At 31.5% G+C, this 14,343-nt stretch overlaps 1 protein-coding gene across 10 annotated transcripts in view; it reads right to left on the reverse strand.

Moving 5' to 3' along the window:
• Nucleotides 1-14,343, reverse strand: part of LOC117102622 (EVI5-like protein) — a 45,340-nt gene that overhangs the window by 14,352 nt on the left and 16,645 nt on the right. For 6 of the 10 annotated variants that reach the window (XM_033243007.1, XM_033243014.1, XM_033243026.1 and 3 more), the window contains 11 exons: nucleotides 12,810-13,034; nucleotides 11,792-11,866; nucleotides 11,253-11,378; nucleotides 9,637-9,780; nucleotides 8,674-8,763; nucleotides 7,524-7,621; nucleotides 7,016-7,076; nucleotides 6,544-6,768; nucleotides 5,775-5,816; nucleotides 4,320-4,373; nucleotides 855-1,007 (listed from right to left, as the gene is read on the reverse strand). In XM_033243007.1, the coding sequence (XP_033098898.1) occupies nucleotides 855-1,007; nucleotides 4,320-4,373; nucleotides 5,775-5,816; nucleotides 6,544-6,768; nucleotides 7,016-7,076; nucleotides 7,524-7,621; nucleotides 8,674-8,763; nucleotides 9,637-9,780; nucleotides 11,253-11,378; nucleotides 11,792-11,866; nucleotides 12,810-13,034 (1,293 nt within the window). The remainder of the gene's footprint in view (nucleotides 1-854; nucleotides 1,008-4,319; nucleotides 4,374-5,774; nucleotides 5,817-6,543; nucleotides 6,769-7,015; nucleotides 7,077-7,523; nucleotides 7,622-8,673; nucleotides 8,764-9,636; nucleotides 9,781-11,252; nucleotides 11,379-11,791; nucleotides 11,867-12,809; nucleotides 13,035-14,343) is intronic. The other 4 variants (XM_033243018.1, XM_033243043.1, XM_033243050.1 and 1 more) reach the window with 2 other exon arrangements.

Consider the following 14,343-nt stretch of genomic DNA (forward strand, 5'->3'; position numbering starts at 1 on the left):
ATTCAATTAATTTTTCTTTTAAATTTGTTTTATATTGCATAAATGTATAAATACAAAATTGTTTTGAATTGTGAACGCATATGTAAATATTGGTAGAGCATAAGATCACTGTATAATAGGAGAGGAAACGAAAAATTGAAAATCATGAAAAAAGAGGACAAATAAAGGTGGGTGATCCCCACGAAAGACAAAAAAAAAACTACAAAAAGAAAAATCTAAAATTTCATTGATTGATGATAAGCAAAATATAAAACAAATTGTTATAGTTAATTAGAGAATATATAATAATAAATAAAATATCATAATGAATTTAAGTTATACAGACTACAGAATTTATAGCCATAGATGCACCAAATGAGTTATAACCATGTTAGACAATTTGATCTTAATCAAATATATCTCATAGCAACATTAGCTTGTATTGATTCTGAGAAATGATAAAGCCTTAAGGGCATAAAACCTTTCAAAGATTGTGAAAAGAACACCGCCCTCTACATGTCAGTAATTAAAACTGATAGATTAATTTAACATTGACACTGTCCATAGAGAATTTCAAAAGTCCTATTTCTAGCATTCACCTCCTTTAGTAGATTATTAAGAATTATGATTAAATATGTTTATACTGTTCTCAGTATAATCATAGCCATCTATCATGCTGCCCTCTACATTAAGTACTCATCTAGTAAGAAGTGTACTGTGGGCATACGCTACGTTCCAATAAATTTCCACATTAGTCACCAGTGCAATTGATTTACAATAAGCAGTCATTTATGTACTGTATCACAGACCATCACAGGATGTTTAATTTCTTATAGTGGCATAGATGAATTAATATGGGCTCAATAATAATTTACCTTTTCTAGTTCAATGATTTTCTGCTCCATTTCTCTGAGTGATTCTGAAGTTTCCGCTTCTCGTAAACGGACTGCGATTAACTCTTCTTGTAATGCTAAGATGATAGCCTCAGCTTCTGAATCAATGTAAACATTTGAAGTGCCTTCACGAGCCTGAAATTACAATAAAATATACTGATACACCAACAGTCACATAACAACAAAGTACAACCCTTAATTTTTGATGTTTTCCAAAAGCATTTACATTTTATTCAATTTGCAGTTCACCATTTAGTTAGATTTAGGTTTCCTATGAATGCAAGTCTTGAAAAGTTCTATAATGGTCATCATATTTTGTTTCTATGGTAAACTGAAAATTTAAGATTAAACCACTATCATGCGAACTTTGAAGAAAAATGTCAAGAAAAAAAATGATAAACTTTAGGTTCATTAAAATATACAATTAAATCCTACAGGTAATAATGAGTTTTGTTTTCGCTAATCCTCTTGTTTACTGCAAGGGTAGTAGCCAAATTTCTCTTCACTGAAGTTCATTACCTACACATGCCATCGCACTCTGAAAAGGTTTCCTGGTGTATGGACTAGGCAAAGGCTTGCCAGATATGTTTTGTATGTGCAGTATCTCCTTACTGGAGCTCCCACAAGAATGCATAGTACTAGCATCATTGTACTGTAAGATACTTACATAATTTTAACAAACATTTGCTACAATTCTGAATATAACAAAATTATACCATTTAAAACCACATGTTTTCAACTTCAGTCTTAATGAACATTAGCTAAGCAATATCTAAACAGTGTAACTTGGTTTAGGAAAATGAGTTTTCACAATAAAGGACATTGTTTACTCATCAATAAGCAACATAGGCATAGCTAGATGATGGTGGGCACACAGTGCAATACTTAAATGCCTGGCCCTTTGACGCAAAGTGTCAACCGAGGGCCATATACCTACTGTACAAGCTAAGGCTAGCCCCAAAAGGGGATTGGGGTGAGGCCTAGCAAGCTATAACAGAAAGCTTTTTACCAGCTGTATTTGATTGATTTTTTATTTTCTTTTTAGAATTTATATATTTCAGGTCTATTATTGAACATGCCCTTAATAGTCCCTGGCCACATAGCCCATACCTACACCACTGATAAGCAATTTGATATAAATACATTTCATCAAGTTAGTGTTAAGCTGAATATGTTAGGCAAATTTTTAAAAGAAAGTATATTCTGTAAGTAGGTATTTAAAAAGTTACTATAGTAAAACTGAGAAATTGCTGGATAAATTATAATGGTAAACAACTAAAATGCATAATGTGTATTACCAAGTAGTGTGTATACCTGTATAACTCATTTACACTGAAAGTAAGTATTATTTGTGTAAGAGATAAGGCAAACAATTAAATTACCATAAAATAACTATCATATATCATAATAATACTCCACTAAATTATAATCATACTCCTGAAGAGGTTAATGTTGCTACACTTTTAACAATAGACTATGCTAGTGTTATACTAAGGTATAATCTCAATGTGTACTTCTTGTCAGTTGGTTTTGGAGATACCGAAGAGCAAGTATATTTGGTGGTTATGTCTAATATCTAATGACAAGTATCTGCGAATTATCCATATATGGGCATGATGATGTCATATTATATCCTTATATGGCAAATGAAATATTTGTCACATAAAACACTATAGTGTGGACAATGCCTAAGAATTTGTTTTGGAAACGTACACACAAGAAAAAAAAAACCTAATGATTGATTGTCTGCATATTCCACTTAAATTTAACGCCTTTCATAAATCATAGATCTACCGATAATATTTGGCTCAGTGGACCTTTCTGGAGTTTCAATCAAACTTAACAACTGACCAATCAGAACACAGCCAGGAATACGCGAATGTCCTACAAACACTGCAGTTTTGTGGGACCTTAGCAACAACATAAAAAGGGGCAGCACTTAGCAGAAAGCTCCACTTCTCCCATGAAGTTGTGTTAACATAATATCAGAAAAAAATTTAAGATGTTGTAGCAGAAATTATAATATGCAAAAAAAAAAAAAATAAGAGCTAAAACGAAAACAAAATTGTTATAGAAATAAGCAAAACAAATATATAAAATATTTCATAAAAAGTTTTACAATACAAGCATTAATTTCAATATTTTCCAAAATATACTCTTGGTGAAGACTATGTTATAGCAACCTGTACCAAGTCTTAAATTAAAAAAAAACCCCAAACCTTAAAACAATACCGGTACCAAAAAAAAAAATTAATATTAAAAAGATTTTTATATAAATATGCAAACAAACAAAAAATATATAAATATTTCATTAAATAATACATGCATCAATTTGAGAATTTCCCAAAACTGTTCAATATTCACCAATATTATATTTCCAAAAATTCCATTTATAAATGTTTTCCAAGATATGAAAATCATTATCATTTTATAATTACAATGTATTCGGTTGTTTTTGTTTTTTTTTACCTTTCATCATCTTGTATCTTTTTGCTGTTTTTGTGATGTTGGTGCTTTTTTTCGTTTATTTTCAATGTTGATTGCTTGGATTTTTAAATTTTCCCTATTAATTTTGTGAAATTCAATCCTCTTTGTGAGTTGCAATAAAGAATGATTTGATTTGATTTGATTCATCAAAAGCTAACACTTTAATAAATGTGTTCCACGATTCATTTAAACGGTGATAGTATTAAGATGATAAACGATCTACTAAAGTAGGCCAATCCATGATTTAAGTATGACAATGATATCATGCATACGCAAATATGCAATTTATTAAAAAATATGATAATCAAATCATTCAACCACCTGGCCATCATGCAAAGATATGTTTCTCATAGCTCCTTCATGCTACTGTATCCATTTAATGAGGAAACTATTCAATCAATTCTAAGTCATATATGCAAATTAAAACCCAAATATGCAAACTAAATTCAACATTACAATACCGCCACATAAAAACATTGACATGAAACTAAACTAAAGCATAAACAATACATGTATAACAGTAACAGAACATTACGTCAGTCTATTAACTAATACAGAATCTCTGCAGGACAGAAACGCATTTGACAAGGCCTAATTTACAAACACTTCCCACTGAAAAAAAGGCACATTAAAAATTTGTAATCTACAGGGGTATTTAAAATCAGATGCTTTTTTATTTTTTCTTAACTTAATTTTTCAATGAAATTTTAGTAAAATTTATCTGCTGAATTGTATTACTGTACTTGTGATATTTCATGAGAAAAAATGGTATGATCACCAATGAAAATTCAAATGTACAACAAAAATTATCAATATAAAATACATTTAAATACATATTACAAAAAACAAACCCCTTAGAATAAAGCATTAATCTTCAGTTCACAGTACAACAAGTAATGAACAACTATGAAAAAGCTAATAAAGCATGTCAATTAGACTTCACTGCAGCCACTACTTTACCTTCTGAATCATATCTTTCATGAAATTTTGAGCCTTCAGCAGTTTGTCCATGGTCTATAGTTGAAATAAGTGACAGTGAGGAGATTAAGATCACGAAAAGTGGACCTGATAATGATACGCAATTGAGACTCCATAGTTTTTTTCAATCCAACAATTCGATAACCAACCAATCAGGTGAATTATACACCAAGAATACAGGATAGAAGATACAAGATACAAATGTTGCATTCTCAATTAGTGCATGGAGAACAGCTTGCCAAGACTCCTCAGAGAGAAGAAGAGAACTGGTATAATGCCGAGTATCAACATCAATATCTCAGTCTGTGTCATCAAAATTACTCCTAACTATTATATCTAAAGTCATTGCTGGAGCGTATTTATTTACTTTCTGCCTTGTTTATAAAGTTATAGACTGTGTACTATGCTATTTTAATCTACTATTTTAAATAATTATTTAGTGTTATTCAGACCCAGAAGACCTAAAGCCTAATAGCACAATACCAAATTCTTGTACAGTACAATATCAACAATCTTTCAATATCACCAACATTATCATTATGTTACTACTAGCATTATAAACTGTTCAAAACTATAATATATCTAAGGTATCTAAGGTAGGTCTGTGAAGAGTGTGTAAGCATTCTGCTTGTATAATAGTGACCTATATTACCAATTGAGGTGGTCCAAGGTTGGTCGAGCAACCCTTAATAAATACATGAAAAGCTACAACCGACTTTACTTCACTCCTCAAAATTAATAATATGCAATGCATATACAGTTTAGCTACAGTACAGTAGATAACAACGCCAATAGAATGTATACAGACTCACCAAGTAATGCAAGTACAGTACTAAAAACCTAGAACCTTAAAAGTAAATTTTATTCTCCTAAGAAAGCAAAGGGTGCAAAAATAAGAAGTTAACCTCCAGAGAAGAATGGAATAAATACCAAACAGCCTGTCTGAATGGGTTCACTGTGCGTACAATAATTATTCAAACATATAGAAAAAGCAGTCCACCAGCACTCCTGCTGCTACTGTATGTGAGCACCTTATTGGTATGAATGAAATGTATTTACCTAGTACATATAAATATTCATTAATAATTTTCTTTTAGATAGTATTTTCATTATAATTTCTATATATTCAATACAACCATCCAATCAAAACTGAGCTTACACATACAGTAGTGCCAAACACTCAACTTAACTATCAATTTTTTAACGTCGTATCATTAAGAGAAAAACAAACATTTCTCAATTGCTAAATAAAACTTTTTAACAAATCAATGCAGCTTTTCGAGCTTTTATTTCTAAAACTAAATAAATGCATTTTGCTTTGCAAAACAATAAAGAATAATCTAAATTTGAAGGTAAAAAATGTGCAAGAAAATACTTAAATTTAACGAAATACAACCAGACGGTACTAACAAAGCACTCTGTGCAGCGTATACCTACTTTGTTCTTCTTGAATCTGAAGCTAAGTTTTCCTTTAGGCGGCTTGCAAATGAACATCAAGTGATAAAATTAAACACCAACAAGTCAAAATTATAAACAAATCATTTATCACTACTCAACATAAAATATTGTGTGTTAATTTGTGTTTCAATTTTAATTCATCCCAATACCCTATAATATAAACATTACAATAATTATAGATTTAGATTATCACCCTTACCCAAATAGGTTATGAATGTGGAAAGTTTTAGGTCGTTTTCTCGGCCAATTGATATATCGTCGCTCACATCACGAACTAACACAATCAAAGTAGATTGTGTTAGTTTGTGAAATCATGAAAGCGCGTCAAAATACGCGCTGTTGTTTTTAAGGACTTTTGTGTGGTAAAGAATACAAAATTGCTTGACAACCAATACGCGCTCCTTTTGACACGCTACTGTGATTTCACGAACTAACACAATCAACTTTGATTGTCTTAGTTTGTGATGTGAGCGACGATATGTTGGTCTAATATTCACAACTAGTTACCACATTTGTCCCTATATGTCAATTATTCAAACTTCCAACATAATAGAATGGGTTTGTTCATGTCAAACTGATATTCAAACATCAGACACTTGATAATTGTTCAATAGATAGCTTTAAGTCAGTATGAATCAAGTTTATACACTTGGATCAACGTTTTAGTAACTAAACACTGATTTTAGTACGGCCCAGTAAATTGTACAGCTGAAGATTATGACTTTTTATGTTAATAAGAAAATCTCACCTTTTCTTTCAAATCTTTGATGATGATTTGTGCACCCTCTAACTTGTCCTGCGTTTCCTGCTCCTGTTGTTTCGTTAAATGTAGTTCTTGTTTCACTTGGTACGAGTCTTCTGCTTCTTGAGCTCTGGTCAGTTGGTCATGGATAAGTTTGTCCGCAAGAGCAATGTTCTCTTTCTCGAGAACGTCGATTCGTTGGCGAAGAAGACGTGTTTCCGTTCTTAACCTCTGTAAAAATTGCAGATTATGATAGATATTGACACACTATATAGATCATTAGGAAATTTGTAGTCACAATAATTTACGATGCGCCCACATTTCATTCTCTTATTCCTACTGAAAATGTAACATCCATTTCTGTGAATGGCTGTTATGCAGTGCATAATATGATTCTAACATTTATAATGTAAAAGCAGCACAAACATAACCATGTGAACACTTGAGCGTATTATGTGAACACCTAGATCAGGCTTACCCTCATTTCAACCTGTTCTTCAGTTTCTTTGGTCTTGAATGCTAAGTAATCCTTTTCTAACCTAAAAAAAATGTTGAAATTTTAATACACATAATAATACTGGAAAAATAATTAAATCTAGTAACAACAAAAATAATCCAAACCTAAGATTTACATTGGCCAAATTTTCTATTAAACTATTAATCTGATTACCGCTAAATAAAAATGATAATAAACAATATCAATATAGCGCTAATAATATTAAAAATAATAGATATTTTTTGGATACCACAACTACTATAAATGGCGGAATTGGTTGGTAGAGAAGCTGCAATTCAAGATCCCAACCTTGAGTTGTAGCGTTGTAACATCTCGCAATGCATTATGCTCAGAAAGGCATTTTACCTATGTTTGTCAGTTTCCACCCAGAAATACAAATGGTGAGGGGGGGGGGAGAAATAAAGCACTTTATACTTTCTTCTTGCAATATGTAAGATGTTGTTAGCAAATGGTAGGTAATGTTACGTACCTTTTCATTTTTTTGGCATTATACTTAATCTGGGAGGCACTGTGAATTAGTGTGTCATGGTCTTGGCTATGTTTAGAAGGCACTGTTTTTTGAAGAAACTGAAAGAGAGAGTAAAAATTATATAATGAATAAATTTTTCTTTCATTTACAAGTGCCTTAAAATTAATAAACGAACAGGAAATTGCATTAAAAAAATTACATAACCAATGTTTTTTATATTTATTATTCTAATTAGAGACCAAAGTTACTAAAGATCATGGAAACTTAGTTCCAAAGGTGATCTTTAATTGGAGTGAGACCTGTATTATAAACTATCTCATAATAATGCTGTGTTCATTAGAACTTGTGAAGTCGGTGTTTCCCAGTTCACAACTTGTGAAAAACGTTCATCCAGTCGGTGAACTTGTAAACACAACTTGTGAACTCGAGTAGAATTTTCTTCCTCGATTTGCACAAGTAGTGTGGAAATGACCGATGTAACACAAACAAGCAGATGTATTTATTGCAATTTGTTTAAGTAATATTTTTTCAGATTTAAAAAAAAAAGTGTTTTTTGTATGTTTTATTTGCTTTATTTATCCTAATCCAAGCTTTTTTACTTAGGATAGGCCGAGGCCAAGGAGCACGTCCGTGTGAGGGTGCTTGTCAAAATCCTGAATAGAAAAAAAAATGCCATTTTAGTGTTTGTCAAATGAATGCACTCTTCTCGTGTTCTCGCATGTTACAAGTTGTGAAATCAGTTTTCAGAAGTTCTAATGAACACGGAATTAATCTCAGGGAGGTTGGGTTGATCTCCATTGTAAAAACAAATCTAGATCTTGACAGGGTTTAAACACCTGAAAATCTATGTAATGTTTTCCTATTCTTTGGATAATCAGAAAAACAATATTATTAATACAGACATTTATAAAGCACCTGTTAACTAAATACAAGGTGCATTCTAAAAGTATGAGGAAGAATAAACAGAAAAGATGAGGAATGGAAAAATATGAAAGGTAATTTGGACAGAGAGAAAGAATGGGTTTTTAAAGAGCTTTTTCAAAATGTTGTAGAAAGAGGAAGCAGTAGATTACTAAGGAGAACAAAGTATTTTGCAGCAGGTTAGGTGGTGTTGGATATAAATGAATAAGAAAACTAATCATTGATTTACTTTTAACATCTCCTCCATATCCATGGCAAGAAGTTCATCATGATGCATCTGAAGGATAGACATTCCGATGCGAAATATAATTTCCATTCCCTGTAAAGGTAACAATGAAACATACATATCAGATAAACTTTATTATCTTCCACACAGTTTCAATAAACATATATCTAATTAGAGCTATATATAAAGCCGGGCACTGACTGCATCGTATGACTGTCGCCTGACGAATCCAACTCCGCTCCCTGTGAGCGCTAGACGACACGAAGCCGTCTGCTGATTGTCGGTGGCAGTCAGAACGGATTGTAATTAAAAACGATCTGTAGCACGTGTGTTGTCGCGTTCTTCATGAAATCATGTCGGAGAACAACTGTTGTGCGCAGTGGGTGCCCGGCTTAAGATAATGATTAATAATCATAATAATAATAATAATAATAATAATAATAATAATAATGATAATAATGATTTTCCTAAATTGGACTTAAGGGGAATACCTTTTGTGTTATTTTCCCCTTAACATCGTTTTTTTTAAATTGTTCTCTAATTTCTTCATTGTCTAAGTTCCCCTTAAGGTAGGCTTTAGTAACAAAATAATAATAATAATAATAATAATAATAATAATAATTAATAAAAATAATAATAATAGGTCAGTCTTGATAGAGTGCATTAATGTATAATACTGTACTGTTAAATCTTGATAATCCTTGTTTTTTACAGTATACTGTCTATTGGGTTTTCTTTGGAATAAACAACAATCTTCCATTCATAACCTGACATTCTATCTGCATTTAAAAACCAGCTAAAATTATATTTTCTAAAGAAGCCATTAGCAGCAGAAACTGAGTTTGACAATGACAGAGATGCTAGTGCTGGGTGCTTTATAAAAACAAAAAAATATTATTTAAATACCGTATGACTTTGGGTTGTGATAAACAAATTTAACCCACAAATAAAATGACTAATACTTACATCTAATATAAATAAATCCATGACCCTGCATGACAATGGTATAGAGAAGCAGACGGAGAACAACGTCAGGAACCAGTGTGATGCGTACATTGACGTGTGAAAACCTTGCGTGATAAAGTGTGTGTAGAGGTCAGGTAGAAGCTCCTGCAAAAATAATTGAGTATCAAACTTTAAAAAAAAATTAATAGGAAGTTGCTTCATACAGCAGCCATATTAGTCAATAAATAGTCAATAAATAAAAGTCCACAACAGGGGGAGGGATTTTCCAGAAAGGAATGTAAGTGGCTAAGAGCCACCCAGAACCCCTTCGAAGAGGATCTAGGAGGTGAAAATATAGGATTCATTGATTTAAGATTCTCAGAATATGCAAACATTACATATGAATTTACATCTTCCCTACAAATGATGCTAATTGCTCCCCGCCCTCCACTTTCACCAATGGTTTTAATTAGTTTTCAAAAGTTTTTCCAGATTTTATCAGATATTTTATCATTATATGTGTGATAGTTTTAGAACTTAAGAATAAAAATACATTTATTGTTTATCTTAACAAATACAGTAATATAATAGAAATTCAGGTATGACACCTAAAAACATGTTTTTGCATTGACAAGTTAGAGACTGCAAAATTAAAAAACACTTCCCAACAAAGAAAATAAACCAAATTTACTTGGAAAAATCACTTTCAGTTTTGAAATCTATTCAACAACTTAAATTTATAACAAAGGCTTCACAAATCAGAAATTGAAAGTAAGTATGGATTGCACATTTTAAGGAAATTATTTGACAATAAATATATATCATTTCTAGTTTATTATTGAATTATATTGGAGGGAACAAATAAAAATCTATGATACCCAAGTACGTTTGATCACTTTAAAAAACTGTAGCTGTGGGGCAACATCTTGTAAAATGTATAACAACTTTAATACATGTCGCATTCAAGCTTGTAGTTCAATTTGAACATAAATACCAAAACAAATGAATCATTGTATAATATATAAATATGTATCTTCATTATTTAAGGTAATTAAGACATTAAAATGGATCCTATTAAGCTGCATATAACATTTTGATAAATTGATTCTAAAATAGCATTCTGATGTTTGCCTTTAAAAACATAAAGTTTGGTCATAGAAGTCATAAATTTAATATTTAATTATACGTAATATAAAACTCAAAATGAATAAGACATAAAATCGGCTTTTGGATGAGACATTAACCCGTTGGTCTCGTGTGCATTATGGCGTATGTGCACGTTAAAGAACACAGTACACCCTTGGGAAAAAAGTAAGGGGATTGATTGTCTCCCGTTGTACTGCCCCAATCACTACCAGAAGGACCCTGCTGGAAATACAGTAGGTCTTCTTCAGACTTTCGTAGGTTATCCTTGGTGTTTACACCAAATAAATATATCCATCAATCCATCCAAGACAATTATTATTGAATGTACTTACAACTTGAAAATATCTTTGGAATGCTATGGTTCACTAAGTTCATTATTTTGTATGTTAAAACAAGTTGTGTATATACATTTTTACAGATATATATTTTAATTGTTTCTCTATTTCAGAATTATATATTTAATCCAAATTAAATGTAGTTGAATTGATTACCTGGACCATACATTCTAGTTGGTACATACACAGGCCTAACTCTGCCATGGAGGGTTTGAATAACTCTCGTAGCCTGTACTCCTGCATGAGTTTCACAAGGACGCAAAAGGCTTCTTCTTCCGGCATCTTTCAGAAACACAATGATAACGATAATTCATATTGTTATTCACATTCTTTAGGACAACTCAGACAGTGTTGTATGACACAGCCCGACGCGATATGTTGTCGTGTAAAGTATGCGTGGGTTGAACGCAGACGTGATGGTTTGCATTGGGGATAGTCGCGTCATAGAATATTAAACATGTTTAATATTTTTCACAATGGCTTAAGAGTGCCACCAACGATAAATCACATTGGGCTGCGTTGTACGACGCAGTCTGAGTTGACCTTTAGGTTTTAAATGCAAGTGCAATTTTTAATAGCTGGGTTTGGTAATACTAAAATTCAATCAGGAAGTTTACGAATGTAAATTCAGAGACATAGTCACATGTACAACAAAGTGAATTTAACATTGTTACCAATGACATTAGTTAAGTTACCTGCATGAGTAACAAGCCAACAATGAAGGCACTTCCCTGGCAGTAACCAACCTCTCGATCATGCAGAGAATAGGCCTAAAAATACAAAAGTGGTAACAAAAGGTAAAAATGCATTATTAAAGTTAAGGTTAGAATTCTCTTGTATTGTTTCTTATGTGATGATTTATGTGTTTCAAAAGTTGCTGAAGGTTTCCTGGTAGATTTGTTTGTTTTATTTTCTTTATTCTTTTTATCTTTACTCTTGAGTGACTTTTAGCTTTGGGTTTATAAAAATCATAGGAAACTGTACTAATACCCCTATACCACACACAGCCCTCTTCAAAAAATATACTTTTATTGATGTGAAGAATAGAAGGAAGCCATTAACATAAAATGAATATGTGATTTAGAGGTTAAGGTGCATACCTTCAAATTCTAAGGTTATGGGTTCAATTCTCCCAAGTCCTCTATTTGTACTGTAACCATGTCCCATGTCACTTTGACCTTGTAAAGCTCTGCCACACTATCAAATATTATGTGACAATTTGTGTGATGTGCCCAAGTATGGGCATGATGATGTCATATTACACCCAAATATGGGCATATCATATTTATTTGTCGGATAAAATTTAACAGTGTGGACATAGCTTAACATTGTCATTAGGTCAAATTTCACAAATGTTATGTTATTGTTACTTTACGAAGAGAATTATGTCCTTGAACAATAACCAGGCTGGTTTTCTCAAGCAGAAAAATCCAAGGCGAATAATGTTACTCTGTTAAATCTTCACATATCTTATTCACCATTAAATGCACAAAAATCTTATTATTTTAAAACTATAGTACTGCATATAGTGTGAGTAGTAGTACTAGTGTAAGATTTGAAAGAGGTAGAGTTACCATCTTTCTTGATAAAAAATTATTCCAGTGTGAACACTGCTTTAGTTTTAGACCCCTGGGGGTTCCAAATGATCAGCTTTGATAGACTGATCATCTACGTTAATACGCAATGTAAAAACAAAATAATAACAAATCTTACTTTCATAACATTAAATAAAGTCTCCTGTCCTGGTCCATCCTTCTCTTTGAAAAATACATGCTCGGGATATGTTCGCGCAATATCTCTACGTATAAGTTTTTCATGGGGAGAAGTTTGCTTTAAATACTCTGCATACCGATCACGTAGCGATGAACCATATGCGCCACAAAGTAGCTGCCAAACGATTCCACGGAAATGATGTGGGATTCCTGCTCTTACTAATTCCTGAAATCAAAACATTAATGAACATTTACTGTGCTGTATTTGGAATTTTATGAGATATTGATATAAAACAGATACTGTAGTCACATGTATGTATTGACATCTCAAATATGTATTTTAATGAAAATTCTATTGTAATCTGTGGTCTATTAATGCATGTTAATTTATTCATTATTAATAGAGGTTTGAAATTCAAAGCACTTACATTTAATAATTTAAGTTGTTCGAATGATTAAATATTGATGGCGTTCTATCTTAATATACTATTTAGACGTATGAATGCAGTTTACCGTAATATACAGATGATAACAGTGTTTAAATAAAAGTTTATAAAATTATTTATCGGTTGGTGTTTGTAGAACTGTATATTAATTTTTATAACTTAGTTTATTGTGTTTACATCTCCAATGAAATGAATAGAGAATGTAAACACTGATTAGATGAATCTTTAATTTTAGTGTTTGATTCAATGATGCCTAAGAATGGATAGATTGAAAATATCTGCATAACAAATATAAAAATAAAATGAATTCAGCAGTACTTTTTTTTCAGTCTTGTAAGAAAATATGTTTATTTTTTTGTCTTAGTTGCTTCCTGTTACCTAATTTTAATCACTAGGATGCATCCACAATCTAATTCCTCTACTTAGTGTTAACAAAACAAAATAAGGATATGAAAACCACATAAAATTATGACCACCTTAACTTTTATAATTCTATGGTATATTTACCAGACACACTTCCTACTTTAAAGCAGTTCACTGTTTTGTATCATATATTTTAAATAGCTTGTCCCTTGTATAGAGATTGACCATAGTGTTAAAAGATACCCTTTCCCTTGATTCATGACCAAAAAACTATCCCCTTATTTACGGGGCATCTCAAATGAGGGGCCATACCATGAAAAACAAAATTTTTTTTTTTAAATTGTTTTAATTGATTTCCCATTGAACATTGTGCATTATGTCAGCATGTTAATAACATAACAAACTAACAATTACTATATTAATTACTATATTAAACAATAATAGCAATGTAATTAATTTAAAAAAAATATACAGTAGCACAAATTAAATAGACTATAAAAATATTTATATGCAACAATAAAAAAAAAAGTTAAGTTTATAATATATGGTAGAATTCTGACACTTAATTATTATATTTATACCAGTGTAATAAAACTCGCTAAGCTTTCATAGGAAGTCGAAGTCAAGCTTTCTCAGGTGTGTATAAAGCAAACACCGACACACTGAACTGTATACATGTCCTCAGGCTAACCAAAAACAATAAGGGTTTTCCCGATGGGTACACAC

Source organism: Anneissia japonica, unplaced genomic scaffold (assembly GCF_011630105.1).
Source record: "Anneissia japonica isolate Jap-2015-1 unplaced genomic scaffold, ASM1163010v1 scaffold1005_len2656397_cov198, whole genome shotgun sequence".
NCBI classification, from domain to species: domain Eukaryota; kingdom Metazoa; phylum Echinodermata; class Crinoidea; order Comatulida; family Comatulidae; genus Anneissia; species Anneissia japonica.